Source organism: Loxodonta africana, chromosome 4, assembly GCF_030014295.1.
Source record: "Loxodonta africana isolate mLoxAfr1 chromosome 4, mLoxAfr1.hap2, whole genome shotgun sequence".
NCBI lineage: Eukaryota > Metazoa > Chordata > Mammalia > Proboscidea > Elephantidae > Loxodonta > Loxodonta africana.
In genome coordinates this window covers 36,143,643-36,170,521 of record NC_087345.1, presented here as the reverse complement: position 1 = coordinate 36,170,521, position 26,879 = coordinate 36,143,643, and the positions used below count along the sequence as shown (strand labels likewise).

Sequence of the window (26,879 nt, the reverse complement as noted above, 5' to 3'; positions counted from 1 at the left end):
AACCACAATAGTGAATATTGAACTATCATAATATACTCTCACTCTGGACTTAATTATTCCTTTCATTGTAATTTTTGGAGTATACACCTGTGTTGAACTGTTCTTGAAAGCCAAAATGATGCTTTGAATGAGATAGCCAGATATATTTATAAGAAAGTTGTATAGCCTATCTAGATGGAAAATCATTCATTAGAGGAGTATAAATCCCCCCCAAAAAATTTGCTGTAAGCTGCCATATGGGCAAAATAAAAATTATTGAAAATATCATTTTAATTCACAATTATTTTCATGAGAGTTCTTTAATAAGGCAAATGACGTATTTTGAATAGGACGTTCTGTATTGGTGTGTCCTGCTATAAAACTTGAAGAAACAATCCAAAACTTTCAAAACGGTTGAGACAGAGGACATGAGTACTCAACAAAATATTTCACAACAGGTCCCCTTCAAATAATGAATTTAGATCATTGCTAAATGTTATACAAATTTTATTTACAGATAACGTTTGAAGCAATGCATCTACTATGTGAAGCACTGTCCCCTAGAGAGCATTTACAGAAAACAGGGTATGAGGCTGCTTTGGAGGCTCTTCTAACCAGGAGACATAACTGTTAATGAAACAATGGATGGCACATTTTCAAATAACCTTGTGCATTCATAAGGTTCTGAAACTAGTATTTGTTTCAACCACAAAGTTTGACAATAAATTCAGCTGTTTGGAAATTGTCTATAAGATATTTTAGGAAGGCAGAAAACAAGGTTAGGAGTCAAGATGAGTTCAAATTCTGGTTATGAGACTTGCACTTTATAAGACTTTCTTTGCAAAATTAACCTTCTCAAACTCAATTTTCTCATTAATGAAGTGCAAATAATAATAATACCTATGCCTAGGGTTATTTGTGTGAAGATTAAATGAGATAGTATATGCACAATATTTAGCAACAGTGGCATAAAATACTCAAAGAATAGCTATTATTATTATTATCTGACTGAAACCTATTAGTTTTAAAATGCCCATCATTCACTTATTCATTCATTCACACCTTTCGCCAAAGAGTTCTTGAATTTTAGTGTTGACAGGAATTATGCTGGGGGCTGAAAATACAAAGATGAATACAAAGAGTCACATTTCTTGAGCAGAAGAAGAAAGATGTGCAAATAAGTAACTACAGGACAATATAAGTGTTATAGCAGAGGTAGTCCATGGTGCATGGGAGCACATTGTTTTCTTTAAAGGCAATTAATGATCTAACTAAATATCATTAATATTGAAATATTTAATAAATATCATTAATCCAAATATTGAATACACCATGGGCTCCTAGAAGAATGAACAAACCTGTCTTGGAAGAAGTACAGCCAGAATGGTCATTAGAAGCAAGGATGGCCAGACTTCATCTCATGTACTTTGGACATGTTTTCAGGAGGGATCAGTGCCTGGAGAAGGACATCATGCTTGGTAAAGTAGAGGGTCAGACCCTCAATGAGATAGATTGACACAATGGCTGCAACAATGGTCTTGAGCATAAGAACGATTGTGAGGATGGCAAAGTACCCAGCACTGTTTCATTCTGTTCTACATAGGGTCGCTACGAGTTGGTAGCCACTCAGTGGCACCTAACATCAACAACAATGGCTTAACTGGCTTTCAGAATAGACTGAAATCCTTTGCTTTGCACCTGGCGGGAATTAGGTGGCAACATAGGAGCTTTCTGGACTACTGTTAAGTCCTGTGAAGTTAGATTCCTTTCCTGTTATAAGTTCCTTTCCTTGGATAAGAAGAATCTGTTACTACTTTCACATTGTGGATGAGTATGTTGAAAAAAACTATGATCTTGCTACTTATTGGGAGGTACCCAGCAAGGTAATGTAGGATTAAAGTCACAGTTGTCAACCTACATGGACATAATAAATATGTAAATATGAGTACAAAATGGCCAGGAACATAATGGAAGAGTTATGGCTCCCTTTATTCTAATGGGGTTGCTAAAGCCTTTGATGGTGGAGTCAAAGGAAACTTTTGCTGCTTTTTCAACTTTATTTCCACCTTTACTGGAACTGTAGGAGTATAATTGCATGTCTTTCACTCTCCAGAGTGTGATTCATGATGTCAACCTTACTGTAAAAACCAGTTCAGCTCAGGCTCTTACTCCTTTTAAGTTGCTAGGATTCCTTAGTATTACCTGATGGCTCTAGCTTTTGCTATTTTGTTAGTAAATGTTACACTGGGAACAAAATGCCCTGCAGTATTTGTTCCTGATTTAGCTTTTCTAAAAAGGAACTCAAAAGTTCAAGGCCTCCTCTGGGAAAGAAGCTGCTTGTCCAGCCCTTCTACCACTGCCCAGTCGCCACTCCTTCTGCAGTGCATCCCAGCATTATTTTCTCCTGAAAAAGCCAAGGCTCTACAGAATTGCTGATGGTTTGATAGGGAATTTTTAATAACAAAGTCGTTTCAAAAGCTGCCTAGCTGCCTGCTGAGGTTCTTAGAGGAGAGGGGAGGGGAGTTAAGGGAGATGACTTTGAGATACAGCTCTAAGCAAAAAGGTGATGGTAGGAACTATTAATAATATATTAAATGTGAAGCCAAACATTAGATAAAGTCTTCTTCCTTTTTTGGTATTGTTTTCTCTCTTCCTTCTACTATCAACTGTCTTTGATAGTAGATGAATAGTAGCTATGTAAAAATAAAGAAAAAATTGTAAATGAACTTTACTTTGTGAAAAGCATTATAGTTTACTCCCATACTGTCCTACAGAACAATTTTCCATTATCCTTTAAATGTTATATACATTCTGTTCAAAGATAGCTAGTTCCATAAAATTCAAAGCATATGTCAATTGAAATTTAAAATGCCAGAATAAATAAGAAAATAAAGAAAGATTTACCTTTCATTTACTGAAATGCAGTGTCTCCTGAAAGAGTTATTGTACATCCCCTACAAAAGGATATCTGTTTATCCTTGAGATTTAGTCATTTCTGCTCCTCTATAGGAAACCCTGGTGGCTTAGTGGTTAAGAGCTACAGCTGCTAACCAAAAGGTGAGTGGTTTGAATCCACCAGCTGCTCCTTAGAAACTGTATGGGGCAATTCTACTCTGAATATTTTTAAAAAATAATAATGTAAGGTATTTAAACATATTTCCTATCTGTCTTCTAAACTCTTACATGCATAATGCAAATAAATACAAAAATCATACTCTTTATTTTTAGTGCTTTATTATGCAACCACTTCTCTGACCCTCAATTTGTTTTCTGTATCATTACTTTTCTGTTTATTAGTTGTAACTGAGACAGTTCCAGTATATTTAAGAGATATTAGGTAGTTAAAGGGGCCTTGGTGGTGCAGTGGTTAAGAGCTTGGCTATAGGGTCTCTATGAGTTGGAATCGACTTGACGGCAACGGGTTTGGTATTTTTAGGTAGTTAAAAAGACAATTTTATATTCTTGGTTTGCTACTTCAGTTAAAACAGAAGGACACACTTTTGAACATACAGATGATTTTTTTTTTCTTTTTTTTTCAGATGAATTTTATTACACGAAAATTTTGATGTAATTTTGGTTGCTCTATTTTGCTTTAAAGGGTTTGGTTTTATCATACCCCATTATCTTTTTTTTTTTTTTGAAGAAATACCACCTGCTCAGTTACCTGTATTCCCAATCCATCCTGGTATCTGGCCAGATATTGGGGTCATCTCCAACTCCTTTTTTCCCCTGGAGAAACAAGCCCTATTGACTCCATCTTTTGAACATCTCTCCTGTTTCTTAAATCTCTCTTTTGAACTCATGTAATTAGTCCTTGTTATAATCTGCCACTGCACCCTTTATTTTTTCTTCATAACATTTTTTAATTACCTATTTGCTTGGGTAAATTTGTTGTTTGTTTCCATGGTGGTAGGGATCTTGTCTGTTTCGTTGTATGTATATTTACTAGCACAGGCCTGCCAAACAGCAGGCACTGAAAAAATATAGATTGAACTTTTAAAAATGAATGAACTGTAGTCACTGAATAAATTTTCTTAATGATTAAATGGTCTTCTGGCCTCCAATATAATCTCTTTATGATTTTTCACCCTCACTGCTGTCTCTACAGCACACGGTGATGGTCTAGAAGGTGGTAACCAAATCTTTTTTAAAACCTAGGACCATGGCTGACTCATTTTAGGGATGCAATCAATTGTCCCAATAAGTGACAATTATGAAGTGATTTTATGTGTTGATGAACCTTCCAAAAGACTCATACGACTTATTTTATAGGTTTATAGTATCTTAGCAATACAGTATTACAACATTATAAGATATTAGAAACAACAACAAAAATCTAAGAAATCCATAGAAAACTAAAATGGTGAAAACAAAATTAATCATTCTGAATCTTCCCAGTGCAAGACTATTCCCTACATGAGTGCAAGACTATTTCACTACATTTTGTGCTTCAAAGTTGAGTTTTATTATTTATTATGTGTAATAAAAGTTCTTTATTCTAACTCTGTAGTAACATTCCCCACCCATAAATGCCTTTCACTGGGAGCAAAATTTTTTAACTACATTAATCAATTTGAAATTCCTTTTCCTCACTTTCATCCAATTATATCTAATTATGGCTCCTTGTTCTAGGGAAGTAAATTATTTTTTGCTTCTCCCCTATATCAAGTTACACTTTTTGAGTATCTGTAAACAGTTACTGTATTCTTTCTGAGAAGTTTCCTAGTTAACCTGAGAATATTTATCTTCTTTATTCATTAGTATCTCTCTTTTAAAAATGGTTTTTGTTGGGCTGTCTTGAACACTCTCCAACTTTACATGGCTATTTATTACTAAGTAGGGCCTCAAAAACAAAACCTGCTGCCATATTTTTTTTTTTTTAAACAAGGTCCCTTAAGAATTATTTTTGGTTCTAATATATATGTCTGGTTATTTCTGCCTTTGTTTATTCATTTTGTTTTCATAAACTAGGTCACAATGTTGAGTAGAGATCTTTGGTTCTTTGTAGGTCTTTGGATCAAGGTCTTTGGAGTCAGATGAACCTGGGTTCAACTCTCAGCCCTGCCACTGACCAGCCGTGTGAACTTGGACATATTACATAACCAACTTAAGCCTCAGTGTCCTTATTTGTGGATTCCCTGGGTGGTGCAAATAGTTAACATGTAGGGCTGCTAACTGATAAATTGGAGGTTTGAGTTCATGCAGAGGTGCCCTGGAAGAAAGACTTTGTGATCTACTTCCAAAAAATCAGCCATTGAAAACTCTAAGGAGTACAGTTCTGCTCTGACACACATGGGTCTCCATGAGTCAGAATCAACTCCACTGTAACTGTTGGTTCTTATTTGTAAAATAGAAAAGACATGAGATAACACGTAAATTGTGCACTTCAGTGTCTGGTGCATACCAGACATTCAACAAATGCTATTTGTTGTCTTCTTTACATCCGTTATAATTTTGTCTGGACTCTTCCAGGCTTTCGGTATTTTATAATGATTTGTTTGATTATTTAATACTTGTCCTCTTCAAATGCAGAATGGCATATTATTTATTTATTTAGTGAATTACACTTACCGTTTTGAAGACATTTTAGAGAACTTAATGATTTCTCCCACTTCTCTTCCCAGACCTGACCGGCTTTTATTATTCATCAATTTATAAAATGGTCTCCTTTTGGGGGGTGAATTTTAATATGTTATTTAATCTGTTTTTAAAGATAGGCCTAATATGATTATTACATTATGATCTTTTTTTTTTTAAATATCTTTTACTTCTTAACTTTATGGTTTATTTTCTAGATTAAAAAAAACAAAACAAAACTGAGATGAAAGTTTCCCTGCTACTACTGCCAAGTCACTGGTTCTATTTAAAGTCTGCTTTTCCAAAACAGTTACTTCATATTGATTCTATGTTGAAATCATTCACAGTTGCTTCAATATAAAACAAAGAGGTCTAAGTTGTTTATATGACATAAAATGAAGTCATGTGGCTTTGCTAAAACCACAATTTGAGAGGAAAAGCCCACTAAGCTACTATTTGAAGAGACCTCAATGACCCCTGGGAAATTATCTTTTTCTGAGATGGAGTGGAACACAGGCACAGGAAAGAAAAATAGAAGGTGTTTATAGATTCCTAATTGTGTCATTGTGGTAATGTATTCTGGGTTTGATTGATTTAAAAACTTTACTTCTAAGACAATTTAAAGGGAACAAATAGCCATACCAGAGGTGGAATGAAATCATTGTTAACTATAGGTAAAAGCAAGCAGAGAAACGCAGAGATTCTTCTTGAGGCATCATGAAATCATAATATCTGAGCAGCCTGTGGAGGATGGAAAGCTAGACTGAAGCAAGATAATCAGTCACCCAGAGACCTGAGCTTCCATCAGTTGAGCAGTTGTCATCTATAAGCCAGTAAGGAGAAAAAAGATAGAACCCTTTCTTTATAAGGATAGCTGGCTATTAGGGTAACAGTAACCGAGTAACCATAAGGTATCTTGGTAAACACTTGGTCTGGGTTTTAGGGCAGAAGGACCAAGGTTATTTTTAGTACTCTCTGCTAAATGGCAATTGGCTACATTTATTTTGGCCCATCAAGGAGGAAGGAAGGGCATGCCATTTTTTCAAGAGGTTGTTTAACACGGAATGAATTCTGCCGTCTTTTCCATTTACTGATTTTTCCCTAAATATGAGGAGAAACTATGCAACAGTTAAAAATATGTGCCTTGACATGACAGTCAATAAATTTCTTGTGAAGTAACTAACTGGCCTATAGAGAAGTGGCTATCTGTTTCCTAGAAAAAGAGCTAATTTTCTTCTACAAAGCACTTCTTTAAACATCTGTTTCAAGCCATGTTTTCTACTAAAGTAAGGGAAATTTCCTATAGAAAAGTGTCATGGAATAGCTATCAATATTATATACCCAATCCATTCTTCATCCATCTAATATTTGATATATCCTTTAGTGTTAAAAGGAGGAGAGAAAAAGGGGACTTCATGAAGAACTAGATTCAATGATTATTTAATTATGGACACAATATTATACCCATAGTAGTTTAATGTTATGTTCTGAAATATGTAAGTATGGAACTAAAAGTAAATTGCCAGTAAATTTTTATTATAAATTCTAGACTCATTATAATAATTCACTTTAAAGTATGAAGTATTTATGGTAAATAAATCTATATACTATGAATAAGAGGGAATTCTCCAGTGGCATTACCAGGTATAACTTTTGAAACTGTTACATGAAAAGCAGACATCTTAGAATTTCTGCAGAAATTTTCTGGGAAAAAAGCAAAGGTTGTATGTTAGACATTCTTAAGTGGAAAAAGATAACTGACAAGAATGCTTATCAACATTTATGTCTATTAGCATGTCAGGAAAAGCATGTCTAGCCAGAGTTTCAGTAACCCTTTAGGATTTTCTGTTAGAGACATGGCTATTCAGTGTGTAGATTATGTTACGGATAATTATTAGCACAAAATCTTTCATAAAAGTATGGGAGTGAACAGAACTCACACTAGATACAGGAATGGTATATGCCCATAAAAACCCATGGTTCTCAAATGCTGGCCAGAGACCAAAGGCTGGATCAGAATCACCAGTGATGCTTTTTTTCTGTCCTCATTCCTTTTGGAGATTCTGATTCAGTAGGTCTGGGCAGGGCTCTGAGATTCTGCATTTTCAGTAAGTGCTTCCAAGTGATTCTGACTCACATCCAGGCTAGAGGTGAGGAGCGGTGCTTGAGATCAAAGAAGCAGGACCGTGAAGGTAGAAGACAAGATTTTATCCAAGGAGAGAAACCATTCTACCTTTGGTACAGACTATTTGACTTCCTGATGAAAAATGATCTGGTAGCTTGAAATTGACCATGGTGGAAATATTTAAGCCACAGAGAGCCAGTTTACCAGCACACTATTGTCTTGTAGGGTTGTTTTCACATTTTTAGTGTGCCTGCCATAGAAAAATCTACTTAGGTTATAGGAGACTAAAGCCCATAGTAAATTTAGTGGTTTCAAGTGAGTTTCTCTAGAAACACTCTGGTCTCTGAGAGCAGAGAAATAGTATTTCTTAAAGTACCTCAGCACACAGTGATAATTCTGGTTTCCATTTTATCTCTGTATCTTAGCAACCAGCCAGTTTGAGCCTCTGTTTCTTCTCTCAGTCCCAGATTCAGCTGGAGAGATCACATTTTCCCTTGTGTTTACAGACCTTAAATGCACTGTCCTTTTTATTTATTTTTTTTGAGTTGTAGAAATAAATTCAGTTTCAGCGATCTCCACTAGCCTTAAAAAAACAAACAATATCTCTGGAATCCTTGGAAGTGATTTCCTGGCTATGGAAATGTATAGTTGATTGGCTGGGTCTCACAGTAGACTCAGGTTGAGGTTGAAGTAAAGAGGACATGAGAACAGAGATGATTTAATTGCTCACAGGAATAAATCTAGTAGATTTGGTTCAGGGTCCCATTTATTCAGATTTGATAAATTTATGACCATATCTACAAGTATACACATAAGAACCTTAGCATCTAGAACCGTGCTTATCATGAGAATGGGAGGGAAAAAATAGCCTGGATGATTAACGGGGTCAGTAAGTCCTTGGCTTATTTGGCAGGGAGTTAGCTACCTAGCTGTGAATAGAGTCCCAAGTATAACGTCACCAATATTTATTGAATGAACCAATATGCCCAGGTAAGTGTTCTATTAAGTTTATAGTAGATGCTGTGACTTTGAATTATGGTGTTGGCAAAGAATATTGAATATGCCATGGACTGCAAAAAGAATGAACAAATCTGTCTTGGAAGAAGTACAGCCAGAATGCTCCTTAGAAGTAAACATGGCGAGACTTCATCTCACCTACTTTGGACATATTATTGGGGGATCAGTCCCTGGAAAAGGACATTATGCTTGTAAAATAGAGACTCAGAGAAAAAGAAGAAAATCCTCAGTGAGATGGACTGACACAGTGACTGCAACAATGGGCTCAAGTATAACAACAATCATGAAGATGGCGCAGGACTGGGCAGAGTTTCGTTCTGTTATACATAGGGTCACTATGAGTTGGAACTGACTTGATGGCACTTGACAACAATGACGACAGATGCTGTGAGGAAGAATATAAATTCTTTTCATTTTCTAGATTCCATTAAAGGCAATAAACGTAACCATTAATGTTAGAAAGTAGGGCAAACTTTGTGTTTCACTACTTCTAGAGGAAAAAATAAAAAACAGCTATCAAAAAAATACTTGAGGCATCACCTTGAGGAAGTCTTCCCTTAATTGTCCCCCCCACCCCATACTCTCCTTAAAACACTCAGTATATCTTTTTCATTACACTTTCCTCATATCAAGTGGGGATATCATAGTACCTATGTCAGAGCTCTTTTGTGAAAATTAAATGAGTTAATACATATACAGCCCTTTGAACAGTGGCTGGAGAATAGTATGCACTCAATAAATGTTAGCTATTACCATTATGTATCATCATCATCACTACCACCACCACCAATCACCACAGTGTATTGAAATTGTCTGTTACTGTAAATTTCTCTCCACCTAGAATGTAAGGTCTTTTAGGGAAGATTTATGGAAAGATTTTTGGGGGAGATTATGTTTGTGATTATTTCACTGATAGAAATATAAGCTTAATTATTTCCTTGATATACAGTTGTAGGCTCTAGCACTGGGGAATTAGGAACAAAATTTTTTTATATACAGAAGGAGTCGGAATTGACTCGACGGCACTGGGTGGGTATACAGAAGGAATCTTCCAAGATACATCTTCTCAAATTAAGTAGGCATATAGATCTGGCCACTACACTGTAGCAACATTTTCCAGCATGTTCTGTAGAATACTGGCCCCACAATTCTCTGGTTAAGTTTGAGAAACACACCCTTAGCATTCAATGAGGTATATAATGAACATTAGCATATTAAAGACTCTGAGAAATCCTGAAGTAAAGAAACCTTTGATTAATTCACCATTTCCTAAATTTTAAGACCATATAAAAATTTCCTCTCACATGATTAATATTAACATCTCGTAGAATAGTGATTCATGGATCAAACTTTGAAAAATACTGTACCATATAAACACGTCTATCCAGATTTCCATTTTTTCTCAATAAATTTATATGTAATTCAAAAAACCATTCTAAGCCTATATGTACAAAAATAGAGATGTAAACCTTGGTTCATTTGGATGCTCAGGGAATAGCAGGATAATCTAACTAATTTTAAAAATTAACCATAGAGTTAAGTGCTAAAATGCTTTTAATCCTTGTTAAAAAGCATTCTACAGCATTCTCAAACTTTGACATGTTACAGTCTCCTGGGAATTTTATTAAAGTGCATGTTTGACCCATTCAGTAGGTTTGGGGTGGGATCAGGAGCTCTGCATTTCTACCTAGCAACCAGATGATGCCAGTACTGCAGGTTTGTAGACCACACACTGAGTAGCAGGTTCCTTTTCTGCCTTGGTAAGCACAGAAGAATAAATATAATAAATTGCAATTTTCAATAATATTGTACATGTTGATGGAGCCACACACTGAGATAGTTTAAAAAAATTTTTTTTTTGTATCAGTTTGTTTTCTCAGTACTACCTTTCTCATAAAAGTAAAGTAGGAAATAATGTGGGTAAGATTTTTAGCTACAGCAGTACTTTTACCAGCACCTAGCATTAAATCTTGTACATTGTGTTGTTTTTGTTGTTAAGTGCTGTTTAGTTGGTTCTGACTCATAGTGACCCTATACACAACAGAATAAAACACTGCCTGGTCCTGCACCATCCTCACAATTGTTGCTATGCTTGAGCTCATTGTTGCAGCCACTGTGTCAATCCATCTCATTGAGGGTCTTCCTCTTTTTCACTGACCCTCTACTTTGCCAAGCATGATGTCCTTCTCCAGGTCTGATCCTTCCTGACAACATGTCCAAAGTATGTGAAGACAGTCTCCCCATTCTTGCTTCTAAGGAGCATTCTGGTTGTACTTCCTCCAAGACAGATTTGTTTGTTCTTTTGGCAGTCCATAGTATATTCAATATTCTTTGCAAATACCACAATTCAAAGGCATCAATTCTTCTTCAGTCTTCCTTATTCATTATCCAGCTTTCACATGCATACAAGGTGACTGAAAACACTATGGCGTGGGACAGGTGCACCTTAGTCCTCAAGGTGACATCTTTGCTTTTCAATACTTTAAAGAGGCCTTTTGCAGCTGATTTGCCCAATACAGTGTGTCTTTTGATTTCTTGACTGCTGCTTTCATGGGTGTTGATTGTGGATCCATGTAAAATGAAATCATTTTGCATTGTAGGTAATTAATAAATGTTAAGTATGTTAACTTATTTGTCATAACTATCAGAATTAATAACTACAAAGGTGACATAGGGATATATCTGCTAAGAAGGGAGTTAACGATATGGAAATGTTACTAAATAGTAATGAAAATGTTGTCAAACATATTGCCAATCAAACAATATATTATGAAGAGTAGGTAGGGAGAAGAATTGGATGTGCTGATAAGTTAAGCATTGGAATCAGAAAACAGATGAGAAGAACCAGAGGAATATTCTGGAAGAAGGTGCCAGTAAGGAAACTAGAGAAGTGGATTACAGGCGTCTCTGCCCTAAGCATATCCTGGAACAATCATAAAGTGGATGGCGATATGCCTGCCTCTGGCAGTCTACCTAGTAGATCAGGGAGCTGTTGGAGAAGGAACCCATACAGGAGGTGGAAACCCATCTACCTTCTACAAAAAAATTATGCTAAAACCAAACCAGTTGCCATCAAGTCAGTTCTGACTCATGGCAACCCCATGTGTTGTAGGGTAGAACTGTGCTCCATAGGATTTTCAAGGCTGTGACTTTTCAGAAGCAGATAACTGGGCCTTTCTTAGAGGTGCCTCTGGGTAGGTTCGGACTGCCAAACTTTCAGTTAGTAGTTGAGCGCTTAACCATCCGTGCCACCCAGGAGCTCCTTGCAAATCATGCTAAAAAGGTTAAATTGATATCAGTTATTTTTATATTTCCACCTACTTGGTGTATTAAGTATCACATAAGTATTTGTTAACTAGCAGTGATTAGCAATATGACTTATTGTTAGTAGTTTGTGTCTTCAGTTCTTTCAGTAGCCTAGATGTAGGTGAATGACAGCTTAAGGGGTTGAAGAACTAATCCAGACAAATAGGTTGTCAGAGTTGGCTCCAACTCATTTCGAACTTATATATATACAACAGAACAAAACACTGCCCAGTCCTGTGCCATCTTCGTGATTGTTAGTACGTTTGAGTCCATTGTTGTGGCTATCATGTCAATCCATCTCATTGAACATTTCCTTTGTTTTGGCTGACCCTCTACTTTACTAAACATGATATCTTTTTCTAGCAATTGATCTTTCTTAATGACATATCCAAAGTAAGCAAGCTGAAAGTTTTACTATGCTCTCTTCTAAGGAGCATTCTGCTTATATTTCTTCTAAGACTGATTTGTTCTTTCTTCTGGCAGTCCACAGTATATTCAATATTCTTCACTAACACCACAATTCAAATGCATCTTCTTCTGTCTTCCTTTTTGACTGTCTAGCTTTCACATACTTACGAGGTTATTGAAAAGACTCAGTGGTTAAGTTTGTGGCTGCTAATCAAAAGGTCAGTGATTCAAACCCACCAACTGTTCCACAGGAGAAAGATGTGGCAGCCAGCTTCCATAAAGATTTACAGCCTTGGAAACCCTATGAGGCAGTTCTACTCTGTCCTATAGGGTTGCTATGAGTCGGAATTGATTAGACTGCAATGGATTTTTTTTTGGGGGGGGGGGGCGCAGTCAGACACACCTTAGTCGTCAAAGCGACATCTTTACTTTTTAAAACTTCAAAGAGGTCTGGTGCAGCAGATTCGCCTAATGCGATATGTCTTTGATTTCTTGACTGTTGCTTCTACTGTATGTTACAATTACCTTATTATGTTTCAGGTTTTTGGGGAATGCCTTAATGTGATCTTGATGGAGTTTTTATTGGAATGGCTTTGGTGTCTTTGGTCTTCTGACACTTGGATATTACTTATAAATATTAACTTAATAGGGCCCAGACAATTATACTAAATGATGCTTATTGACTGATTATCAACTACTTGTGGGTAGTTTAATCCATGATTCACCCTTGCTCACTGAGAAGTCCAAGTCAAAGGCACCTCCAGCCAGTTATCCATCCTCTTTACTGCTCTCATCCTCATACTATTAGTGCCCACCCAGCCTTTCTTACCTCTATGGCCATGCTGAACTTTTTTTTCAGTTCTCAGAATATTTTATATTATTTGTTTGGTTTCTTTTTGGCATTGGTTGTTCCCTTTGCTGAGAACACCCCTAGTCATGCTATGTTAATTCTTATTAAACTTAAGTCCCAGGTCTCAAGTCAGAACCTAGAGCACTCAACTCTTGTTAATTTCCCCTCCTGTGTGCTTTTTTTTTTTATGTGCTTTCCTCCACACTCTCTAACACAATACTGATTATTCTTTTGCTCATGTGTATATTACTCATGTGGATGTATATACATACACACACATATATATAATGTATACATTTATATGTACACATATATGTATATATTAAATACATAAAGACATATATGTGTATATATATATATGTATGTGTGTGTATGTGTATATACGTATATATATCCCACTAGACTGTAAGCTTTGTGAAAAGACTGTATCTCTCTTGCCCAGTCACAGCTCCATCATACACAGTAGTATTCAATAAGAATTTGTTGAATGAAAGAACAATATGCTTTAAAAATATCCTAATTGTTCAAGTCCATTGAACTGAAAAAGCATAATAAAAAGTTATGTGTCTTGTTCATTTTGGCTACCTTCTCACATTTTGCTTATGTTTTTCATAAAACTGATAGTTTGAACACCAAAACCTGTTCTGCACAAGTCTCTAGAAGAGCTATCTCAGTAAATAGTGACTATTAACAAGGAGTCACTTATAAAATAACATTCTCTTTCATGCTGTTTTTATAGAACTCTGAAATCACAATCTCTTTAGGGTTTAGAAAGCTACAGATTATAGACTGTTTACATTTAGTAAAAATATAAGCCATGACTTGAACATACAACAGTGACAAAAAACAAAATAAAATAAAAACAAAACAAAAATAAACAAAATATATAATTTTGGCTCCAAGTCTGCCAGAAAAGTCTTTTGTTTTTCTCTTTTTATGGGTAAAATTTAGGCATTAAAAAAAAAGTTATCTCTGTTTTAATCCTTTGCACATTTACCTTTCTTATGATTTTACAAAACCAAGCAGTTTAAAATTTGATTTGTAAAGTGAAAAGCAATGAATAATATGGAATGCTTTCAAATTGAAATATATTGGAAATGTATGACACTTTTCTAACTAAGTAACTGCAATGGCTTCCAGTGTCCTAGGGAAAAAATACCAAACTTTTTAGCCTACCTAACCATATAAACATATATGCAAATTTGTATTAGGACTAAATGTGTTCTAAAACCAAAAAAATAAAAATAAAAACCTGTTGCCATTGAGTCGATTGCTACTCATAGCCTATAAGACAGAGTAGAACTGTCCCATAGGATTTCCAAGGAGCGCCTAGTGGATTCGAACTGCCGACCCTTTTGGTTAGTAGCCATAGCTCTTAACTACTATGCCACCAGGGCTTCCGAATATGTTCTAAGTAGAAGCAGTTTTATAAATGGACACTTCAATCAGCACATGGGGTTAAGGGTCCTGTATTTGAATCCCTAAGGTACTGTGGATTTTAAGAAGTAATTATCTTCGACATAAGGTTTTTAATCAATAAAGAGCAGAAACCCTATATTATTTCCCACCTTCTATTTTATAGGACAACAACAATTATTATAGTAATATTTTCTAATTCTTGAGGGCTTACTTATGACAGACATTGTGTTAAGCACTTTACGTATTTTATCTTATGTAGTCCTCATTACAACCCTACGGGGAAGTATTTTACATATAAAGCAATTAAGTTCAAAGAGTTTCAATAGCTGGCATAGGGTCACCTGGCCAGTGAGTGGCAGTGAAGGCATCTAATGTGGCTCTGTTTGCCGACTATTAAAATAAAAGTCTGAGCACAAACCAGGATTCTCAGTAAAAACAAATATGACAGAAATCCAAATTTTAGGCTCGATGTTGAAAGGGAGCTGTGCCACTCTCTAACTTCCACTATTTAAGAGAGAAAAACCTATAACAAGTAAGCACGCTCAAATTTCATGTTGATATCTCATGCCCGATGTTAAAAGTAAGTACTTTTCAAGAGCAAAGTAATTTTTCCTTTAAATTAAAATAACCCCAAGGTTCTAACTCATTACTTCCCATTGTATTGCTCCCTTCCTGTCACTGTTTTTGAGCTAGAACGCGGAGTCCTTGGTGGGGAAAGGAAGGGCATGATCATCAATCTCCATGAACAGTCTTGAGTGGTTTCTGTTGTCTAATAATTTCTGAGTTGATAGACCTGTAAATCCTCATGTAGTTAGATGAGCTAGTCATCCATATTTGACACTTACTTACTTAAGCTCTGAATGCACTCTTCATATTTATCATATGTGGTTTCAGAAAATACCATATGAATTGGGTAGGTCTTTTAAAATTCTGCTTTTTTTGTCAAATAAACTTCTTGAAGTTATGCCAACAAAAAGCAGAACTCTTTCTATAAGAATTTAGTATTTTGGAAGAAAGGAAATTACGGTTATTTTCTGAATTTATGATACATTAGAGTAGTGTCAACAAAAGTGACGTAATAATAAAACCAAAACCTGTGGTTTTTCAGGTGTTCTCATTCATTCTGGAGATGAAAGGTAGAATGATGTAAGTACAGGTAATCACTCTGTCTTATCAACTGAGTCCATTTATAGTCTATATTTATATTTTAGTCTTAAAATAGCCTTAAATACATCTCTCTTCATCATTGTTTTTCTGTTTTATTAGTCATCTTGTTTTTCAAAATGTGGTTCTAAAGAAAACAATTTTATTTCATAGGGAGTGAGAGCGGAAATTTGTCTTATGAATAATGCACTGTTCTCATCTGACAGATTGAAAATTCTTGCCCCTTATGAATGAAAAAATTGAGTGAGGTCTGTGAGTGTATTACATGTGAATTCATGACCTCTCTGTTGAGCCGGCAAAAGGAAGGATGGAAAGATTCATCTCTTTTATACAAATCATCGTTTCGTTCCAGTAACCATGAATGCACTTACATTTGCAAGCATCTGGGGCAGAGAAGGGTCTCCGGAGGTCACGGTAGAAACCTGGCTTACACCGCTGGCAGTGCTGACCTTCTGTGTTGTGCTGACAGTCATTGCAGACACCACCACTACGATTCCCTGATGCCTCCCACACAGCCATGTCAAAGCGACAAGTATCAGCATGCCCATTGCATTTGCAGGCTGGAAATAGAGAAGGAAAAAAATTGAAAATAAAACGACAGGATTCACTAATATTCAGGCAGTTAAAAAACAGGTTCAGCTGATGGATAATTTTAATTTTTTAAACTAGTCTCTTGCATAGCTTTTTTATAGCATATATTTTCACAGTACAGGAATTAAAACAATATAAAATTGAGAACTCCAGCCTCCCTAGTGGTATTTACCCTGTTTCCCTTTGCCTTCAATAGGTTACTTTTTTTTTCCTTCAGTTTCTTGTAAATCCTTCTAGAATTTCTTTATAGATTCTTAATTAAAAAAAAAAAAATACATGCTGTAGGATATGCCTGAAATTCCACAAAGTATAATTTGTCTAGTTAGCCGGAGATATTATGGTTACCTTAGGAATGCAGGTTGACATTTATTTTGGAGAGATAGTAGAGTGGTCAACAGTTTTTCCCTCTTTGACGGAAACACTTCATCATTTCCATTGCTGCTATTTCCCAAGGGCCACTGTCATCACTGTGGGTCACCTGATCTTGTCAGGCATTATTCGGAAGTGACAATTCATGTTGAAGATCCATGCCCAAGTTCATGCTCGCTTAGAAACCCTGGTGGTACAGTGATTAAGAGCTACGGCTACTAACCAAAAGGTCAGCAGTTCAAATCCACCAGGCCCTCCTTGGAAATTATGGGACAGTTCTACTCTGTCCTATTAGGTCGCTATGAGTCAGAATTGATTTGATGGCAATGGGTTTTTTGTTTTGTTTTTAACAAGCATGAAAAGAAACTTCTGGTTAACAGGGTTAATAGCTTGGCAGAGATTGATTTGCTTTTCATGAAGCATTTCTCAGCTATTGTTGTACTGGTGAGCATGAGGTAGGTTACTATAGAAGCCTCAGTTCTCTTTCTAAAACAAAACTACTACTATTACTATTATTATTGAGTCTCTTCTGTAATGATTTCTCAAAGGCATTTCTAAGATTATCTGTCAATAGTGTCAAGTGACAAGTTTCTATGTTCTATATGTATTTAGATATGCAGTCACTTTCTGTGGAAAGGACCAGAATGGCATTCTAGGAATTTAGGAGAAATTCTTTAGATTCTCTTGATGAGTGATTCAGATTAAGAATCCAGAGTTTTTCATGAAGGTCAACTGTATTTGAAAATGTTTGCACTATTGTTTTTCATTGTTTCCTTGACATGTTATGATATTTTGACCAGATTCATGATCTTTAAAAAGGAAATTATAAGACAATTTAAGATTTATGCTTAGAGGAAATCCTTTAGGTTTCCTAGAAGCAAAAATAAATCAGTTACAATCCCAAATTATGTACGGGAAGAGACTTCTCACGGCTTTACCCACAATAAAAACCCAATTGCCTTGAGTCAATTATGACTCATGGCAACCCATGTGTGGGTCAGAGTAGAACCGTGCTCCAAAGAGTTTTCGATAACTAATTTTTCAGAAGTAGATCACCAGGCCTCTTTTCTGAGGCACCTTTGAGTGGACTTGAACCTCCAACCTGTCAGCAGCCAAGCATATTTTCCATTTATACCACCCAAAGACTCCTTACCCACCATATTTGCCTTTAAATCCTTCTAAAATTGAGGTTTGTGGGTGTAAACATTGTATGGACATGTGGACTTCTCTGAACATTTTGAATTGCAGGAAAAAAAAAAAGGTTCATGTTCCTATACTTTTTTCTATCCCATCTAATCTCTAACCTCACACCTAAAGTTGGTCTTGATAATGCAATCTCATTTTTGACTGAATGGTTTCAAATCTGATCTGTCAGTTCAGGTGTCATAAGTGAAAAGAAAGGCATTATGGTATTATGGGAAAAGCATCTAATTTGGAGTCTGAAGAGTTGGGATCAAGTCCTGGCTTATTATTTACTAATTCGGCAAGGCAATTAATTTTACTAAGCCTCAGTTTCCTGATTTCTAAAATGGGATAAAGACTACCTAATTTATAGGATTGTTTTGGGGACTGAATTCAAGATAGCTGTTTCCATTATTACAATTCAATATCCGAGCTATGAAGATAATGGTATAGCACAACCCTCCGTTGCTCTTGTGTCAAGTCATGTTTTCATTATACCAAGTTCTCAAGGAGGGTGCTTATATCCCACCAAAAAATCCAAGCAAACAGGCAACACATATGTGGGAGAATAGTTATATTGGTGACAGTTGGAAGTCATAGTGGGCAATGATATGAGCTATGCTTGTGTAGCTTACAGTTGTCTGTCACCACTTTATTTTGTGTTTCTAGAGCCAACAAGGTGTCCACAGATAAGTTTATTTTACAGAGAAGGCTTTTGGGTACTGTGGGCTTGTTACTTACTTCTGCACTCTTTAGGAGCCCCTGTTTTGCCATCACCTGCCTCCCAGGGGCGGTCATTGTATAATGGCGCACAGTGTTGGCAGTGGGTGCCTGCTGTGTTGTGCTTACACATACACTTCCCATGGACCTACAAACAAAAATAATTAAGAGGTATGAGTACAAATGATGCCAGGGAAGAAAGTTCTTCCTACAATCTCTTATCACTGGTTGGCTTTAGCCATAAGACAATATTCATTCACTTTTCTGAAGAAGTTAGCAATCAAGATGAGTGATTAATTCTTCCTTATTTTTTTTTATAATTTATTCAAAGGATTAAGTAACATATTTTCTTAGCTGTAGGACATATAACCATAATGAAAAATTCAGAGGTACTGGCCTATTGTTGTTAGGTGCCATCAAATCAGTTCTGACTCATAGCAACTCTATGTACAACGGAAGGAAACACTCCCTGGTCCTGCGCCATCCTCACCATCATTGTTATGCTTGAGCTCATTGTTGCAGCCACTGTGTCGATTCATCTCATTGAGGGTCTTCCTCTCTTTCGATGGTCCTCTACTTTACAAAGCATGATGTCCTTCTCCAGGGAATGATCCCACCTGATAACATGCGCAAAGTCAGTGGGGGACCGCCTCTGCACATGCCCCGCTCCCGGCACATGCCACGGCCCACTTGAGGAACTGGCTAGGCATTTATTTAAATGTTTAATACTGTCTTAGTCATCTAGTACTGCTATAGCAGAAATACAAGTGGATGGCTTCAACAAACAGAAGTTTATTCTCTCATAGTATAGTAGGCTAGAAGTCCAAATTCAAGGCATCAGCTCCAGCGGAAGGCTTTCTCTCTCTGTCAGCTCTGGAGGAAAGTCCTTGTCATCAATCTTTCCTGGTGGAGGAGTTTCTCAGTGTAGGGACCCCGGGTCCAAAGGACATGCTATTTTCCTGGCTCTTGATTCTTGGTGGTATGAGGTTCCCATGGCTCTCTGCTTGCTTCTCTCTTTTATATCTCAAAAGAGATTGGTTTAAGGCACAACCTAATCTTGTCGATTGAGTCCTGCCTCATTAACATCATAGAGGCAGAATTTACAACACATAGGATATCACATTAGAAGACAAAATGGTGGACAATCACACAATACTGGGAATCATGGCCTAGCTAAATTGACACATTTTTGGGGATATACAATTCAATCCATGACAAATATCTTTAAACTTTTTTATTCTTCACACAATAGTAATATATCTTTACTATAGAAAATTTAGAAATCTGTACTCTCATCACAAATTAATATCCTTATTGACATATGAAACACGTATTTCTGGTACTTTAAAATATATATTTGTAACTTTTTTAACATTAATAAGTTAAGAACATCTTTCCCTTTCATGAAGTATTCTTGTATAACGCACATTGTAATGACTCTCTTGTATTGTGTACAATTTATTTGGCCAATCATCTATTTTTGGTTATTTAGGCTTTTAAATATTTTTATATATTATCTTCAGTGTTATAATGAATATTCTGGTAGCTAAGTATTTGTGCATATTTTTATTTCCTTGGGATGTGTTTTTGAGAAGTAAAATTGAAGGATCAAAATATGTACATTTTTAAGGTTTTGAATACATTTTGTCTATTGGCTAGGCATTTTCTTTTGAACCCACAGTTCAGAGTATTTGAGGTGAGGGTTTATTAAAATAGTATTTCTAACAGGGAAGAATACTTCAGTAGAATTCTTAGTGATCTGAAAGTTTTATGAGAATTTAAACTTTTTTGTATTATTTCACTGATAATTTCCAAAAATTAATATTTTGAATCATCTGAAATACCTCCTAAAACTAAGTATTGCCATGAATTCCAGTACCAAGATGCATTTATTGGCAAATGATGACATGACTGTACAAATGAAAGTTTTATAAAGGAGCTCAGAATGGGATTCACAAATGTATTCTTATGGATCTATGAGTTTTTGTTTATTTGAGAAACAGTGTTAAAGGTAACTCAGCATAAAGGTAACACATTATGTCAACTAGTCAACAAATAAAGCAGCCCTGGTGGCACAGTGGTTAAGTGCTCGGCTGCTAACTGAAAAGTTGGTGGTTAGAACTCATCAGCTGCTCCTCTGGAGAAAGATGTGGTAGTCTTTTTCCATAAAGATTTACAGCCTTAGAAACCCTATGGGGCAGTTCCACTCCAACCTATAGTGTTGCTAGGAGTCAGAATCAACTCAACAGCAATGAGTTTTTGGTTTAGTGGCTCAATGGTTAAGCATTCCGCTGCTAAATGAAAGGTCTGTGGTTTGAGCCCACCCAGTGGCTCCTTGGGAGCAAAGACCTGGTAATCTGCCCCATAAAGATTATAGCCTAGGAAACCCTATTGAGCAGCTCTATTTGTCATATAGAGTTGTTATAAGTCAGAATTGACTTGATGGCACAAAACAGTCAACAAATATTAATGAATATGTACATGGGAGAGTCACTCTGCTAAGCATAGTTTGGTGTACAAACTGTGTTTGGTATAAAATGCATTATAAAATGTAATTCTGTGTTCAAGAAAGGTATGGTGTAGCTAGGGAAAAAAGACTTACATAGAAAAAAGAATAGATTAACAAGATCATAAATAAGTACCTAAGAAATGAAATAATGCTGGAATTCATAAAACACAGAAATCACTATGGGTGGGTGGTTGTGGTGGGCTTTATTAGAGGGGTTGGGATTTGAGATAGCCCTTGACAGATGGGCAGCATTTCCAACAGGCAGAAGGGAAGAGTCTTTCCAGGAAGAGGAAACAGAGAGTCAAGGTGTAGCACTAGGAGGTTAAGTAGAATCTGCTAATAAAGTTTATTTCAATGCACCTTGAATATTTTGACTGCAATGGTAAAGGAACTAAATGGATCCCTAAAGTAGAATTCAACAAGCCTGAAAATAGCCACACCAATACACTGATGTAATCCTGTTTGACCTAAGATAACATTTGAAAAAACTGTGTCATCTCACCCAGGAATCCCTTTCTCTTTTAATACTCTCCTAACATATACATCTTTGGTGTCACTGTTGGAGGCACTCTGGAATAGCATCTGTATTATTCGAGTGTGTTATATGACTGCCATGGACCTTGGGCAGTGGCCTTGGGGATTTTTTGTTTTGAAATGCCCAAGTGTGAGTTATAGTTACCTATTTTCTAGGCTTCTCTTCATGATTAGTTCTGATATGAACTATTTATATGTAGAAGTCCCGTGAGGTTATAAGCGTTAACTATACATCTCCATTCACACATCCAAGTAAGGCATCTATAGGAATGCAATTTCTATTGTTCTATAAGAGTGAGACCTTTCATTGTAGTTCCTGGATCCTACTGCTTCTTTTTAAACTATTTCTTTTTATTGTAGTAAATATGTATGTAACAAAACAGTTGACCTTATAATGATCTTCACAAATAGAGTTCAGTGATATCAATTATGTCCATCATGTTGTTCAGCCAGCACCCTTGTCCATTCCCAAATCATACCATCACCCTTCAGAGAAGCCTACTGATTTCATTAAATCTTTTTTTTTTTTTTAGTATTTCCTCTCATCATGAAAAAATATAAACTCATTCTTATCAGATAACTTCTGCATCATAAATTTCTTTAAAGGTCATCATAAAAGCTAGATGATCCTTTATATGTAGTACTAGCTGTTGATTTCAAACAACAATAGTTTTTGGAAAAATTGAGTAGGAAAAATTTTCCTAGGTTGAAGAGTTTAATATGAAGGCATACTTACATAGCTGGCAGAAGTTGGTAGCATGATCTAGATTAGTAGAAAAAGCAGTTTTGTAATTGCCTATATTGCACAAACTGTCAAAACCAAACAAACAACAGGAACACAAAACACCCAAGATACAAATAATTTGATAGAATTAGAGTGAGATTCATAGAATAAACTATCTTAATCCATCACTTTTGGTAAAGGGATTATACGGAGTACTATCTGAGAAGGTCATTACAGAAAATGTTAATGGGTCTAAAGTAAATATGATAGAGACCATGGACAGTAAATGCTACCTATATCCAACTTGAAGTCCAGGTGTTACAGTGGTTAAGAGTCCAGCTGCTAACCACTGGACCAGGGTTGGCAGTTCAAATCCACCAGCCACTCCTTGGAAACCCTATAAGGCAGTTCTACTCTGTTCTATAGGGTTGTTACGAGTCAGAATCCACTTGATGGCAAGGGGTTGGTTTTGGTTTTTGGGTATCAAACTTCTAAGTTTTGTCCCTGAGGCCGTGTCTTGAAGGATGCATAAAATTTCCCTTATGAGCAAAGACAAGAAGAACCCAAAAGGAATATTCAGGGAACAGTCAATAAACAAACCAGAAGTTATATGTTGGAGACGTAGGTTAGATCCAGATCATGGAACACATTAAAGTAAACATCAGTTTTGGAATTTATCCTGTAGGCAATGTAGATCCATTGAAGATTTTTGAGTAAGGGAATGATTGAAAGGTATACTAAATATACTTTCTTTTCAAAAAATTTCTTTCTGCCTCCCTCCTATCTTTCTTCCCCTCCCACTTTTCCTGTTGTTTTCTGTTCTTTTTTTTTTATCCCAGTTTATGCATTCCAGCAGTCAGTGTCGTCCAGGTGCATTTTCTAACAATCAGAATTTTAAAGCATTGTTGATTCTCATTTACTGCCTTTTTACATTCTTTCTACTCTTAAACAACCAGCTATAGAGCATATGCTGCAAAATATTGTTAGTTTTCTTTAGAGGAAGTCACCTATTATTATAGGTTCAATTTGTCAGGTTTGGTCTTGGAATGCCCAAGGCCTATATGTAATTTCATCCAACTGATAGGTTAGTCCTGGTCCATAAATTCCAGGCCTCAGGAGGCCAAAGACATTTAGGGTAACCTCATCAAACATTCACATGTATCACCGGATAATGCGTACAGGTCAATCCCCTCTAGAGCAAGGATTTCGGAGCATTCCCTTGTTTCCACATGCTGAGGGTTCAGATCAACCTCCCAGGGTCTGAAAGATGCCAGCCCAGCAAATTTTTCTGCACACAGAAAAATTCAAGAAACTGTCATTTTCAGAATTACCAAACTGTAAATCATTACCCAGGCCGTTTGAAACAAGAAATCCTTCCTCAGCGATACAACTGTTGCTGTTCAAGCTTGAAAGATCACCCACTATTTGATGCTTCTGAAAAATGCGCAAGTAAAACTAGGTCTCCATGGGGGGGGGGGTCAGTGACAGAAAAAGGAAACTTTAGCAACGAGTTAAACATAGCTCTTGTTTGGTACACAAACATGAACCAGATAAAGAGGAGGAAAATGGGATTATATACTTAAGGCTTAGTTGAAGAAGATTGGTGTCTTCTATTGTGGTGACTGTCTAACTGGAAAATGAGAAATTCTACCTTAACAACAAAACTACATACAACTCCTAAATGCCAAAGAGATACACCTTGGCATTTTCATAAACCCCTCTTTTATACTAAAAGTACTTTTCTCTGTTGATGTCAAAAGTTTTCCAACTCATATGTAATTGAGTTTATTTGTTCCTAACATTAACCTGTTGCCAGTCATTTTTTAGCATATTTATCTTACAGGGAGGGACTCATATAAACTTTAAACTAGTAATTTGAGAAATTCCTAGAATAGCATGCTCATTAATAGCTGTGTACTTTGATGACAAATATTATATATTAGAGCCAAATAGACATGGAAAATATTATTTCTTCATATTTGGCACTATGTTGTTGTTGTTGTGTGCCATCAAGTTGATTCCAGCTCATAGCAACCCTGGAGAACAGAGTAGAACTGCCCAATAGGGTTTCCTAGGCTGTAATCTATGGGAGCAGATTGCCAGGTCTTTTCTTCTGAGGAGCAGCTGGTGGGTTCAAACCACTGATCTTTTGGTTAGCAGCTGAGTGCTTAACTATTGTACCACTGGGGCTCCTTATTTGGAATTACAGAAATAAAAATTTAGGTGGGGGGCAAAATGAGGAAATTATTATTTTTCAGATTCTTCATTGGAAGATACAGAAAAAAAAAAAAGCTGCTTTTTCGTTGTTCCTTTTTGGACGGAGGCTTTTATGAGTCAGCAACCATGTGGTTGAGGAAATTGACCATGGCAGGAGGTTGGGAGAATCTGGTCATTGACAGTGTCAAGCACATGGGTTGGATAATCACTTATCACGATGTTGTAGAATATTTAAACATTAGATGGAAGATTGGTGTGGACAACTCTTAGGATCCTTCTAGTCTTAAGGTTCTATGATTTTAAGCCCACTTCTCTGCGTTGTGAATACTGCTTGGTTGCAGGCAGCTAACTACCCATGATCCTTTTTCTGAGCTACCAGAGAAAACCCAGATGTTATATAGCTCAGTCCTGTTGCCATCCTAGAAATGCAGAACGTTTCCAGAACCATCTGAAAATCAAACAAGGGAGAGCTAGGATAATAGATCTTTCTTGCAGGCACTACCTGATGTGGTGCTAATGAGAAAGTGAATGAGAGCTAATAGTCTCTGAAACGGACTTTCATTTGCCGATATTGGCTTATAACAAAACTAAAATTCTGTTCTTTCTTATTCCTTTCCTACTGCTTTCCCTCTTCTCTACTGCACTTTTCCCATTTCTTGTGACTAAAGTAACACTGGTGGTGTAGTGGTTAAGAGCTCAGACTGCTAACTAAAATGTTGCGGGGTTCAAATCCACTAACCGCTCCTTGGAAACTCTATGGGGCAATTCTACTCTGTCCTGTAGGGTTGCTATGAGTCAGAATTGACTTGATGGCATGCAACAATAACAACAGCGAAGTAACCCCAGACTGAAGATTATTCTAGCTCCTGCCTTCCATATACAGAGGTGCACTTCCATCATCTACTGACACTCACCAGTGACATTCATCACAATGGGGTTACAAAAGCAGAAAATCAATCTGGCTAACGCTTTGGAGGACTTAGGTACTTAAGTGAATTCTTCTAGGAGTGTCTCATAAAATTTGCTTCCCAAGAAAGAAGGAAACAACTGTTCTTTGACTGTCGTGTTGTTCACGTCCCACTAAACTTGATAATGAAAGTGGGAGGAAAAAAAAAAAACAGATTTGTTTTACAGCTAAGTATTTAGAAATTCTTGGATTTTATAAGTTGCGTTATTTTCTTGTGCTATCATGCCATTATTGTTTACACATACAAATATTCTTTCAGATCATCATTGGAACTTTAAAAAATGTTCATAAAAGAGGATACAAATAGTGCTTATTCTGTGAACCAAAGAAAACTGCCCACTTAAAGGCAGCTGTAGCAATTCATCTACGACAAATTATTTAGAAAGTGGAACAATGCTATGCAACAATTTAAGACAAAATGTGAAGGCCAAAACTGATTAATTTCTAAAGAGATAGTATGTCCCTTTTAGAGAAAAGGGTTAACTCCTAAAAGAATGAATTTCTTATGTATGAAAAGATAAATTATAATAATGGGCTAGCCTGTTAGAACCTACTCCTTCTTATGCAGGACAAAAACATGCAAAACAATGCTACAACACAACCTTTGAGTAGAAAGCATTGTGAAGAAAACATGTCTTTTCATTAAAGAATAAAATATGCCCTTTTCCCATTAAAGATTTGCATTTTTTAATTTAAAAGAAGTGGAAGTTCTATGTGAACATGAGGAATAACAATTGAGTTTGGTGGAAGAAGTGGCTGGAAACATTCTGTCAGATGGGGAAAAATAGATTGAAAGCTAAGTATTCCAAACACTTGCCCAATAATATATATACCGGGAATACCTTCAACTGAACAAGTCTGCAATGTGTTCTTTGGTCTGTATTTGAACGCTAGCAAAAACAGCTTTTATAAGAGACTATGGACATCAAAATAAAGATAGGTATAGGACAAAAACTATTATGATTCAAGTGATGAAAACTGGCCAGTACTTAGAGAATTTTCTCTTTCTGGCTAGCCTGTTGCCTGAAATTCTTCCAGCTGAGACTCACTCTTTTAGTTCAGGAGCTTCCTACCAAAAATGCACTTATTCTTAGAGGGGCAAATCCTTAAATTATTAGCCACAAACACATCAGTGGGGATTATAACTATCTGTTCTCAATTCCAAGACTAGAATCAGGAGTATTGCCTAGAGGAGGAAGGGACTTCCTGGAGTAGGGAAAG

At 36.3% G+C, this 26,879-nt stretch overlaps 1 protein-coding gene across 2 annotated transcripts in view; it reads right to left on the bottom strand.

The window, feature by feature from the left end:
• Nucleotides 1–26,879, bottom strand: part of NTN4 (netrin 4) — a 123,536-nt gene that overhangs the window by 27,460 nt on the left and 69,197 nt on the right. For both annotated transcript variants that reach the window (XM_003405268.3, XM_010599434.3), the window contains exons 4-5: nucleotides 18,729–18,855; nucleotides 16,217–16,405 (exon numbers count right to left, since the gene is read on the bottom strand). In XM_003405268.3, the coding sequence (XP_003405316.1) occupies nucleotides 16,217–16,405; nucleotides 18,729–18,855 (316 nt within the window). The remainder of the gene's footprint in view (nucleotides 1–16,216; nucleotides 16,406–18,728; nucleotides 18,856–26,879) is intronic.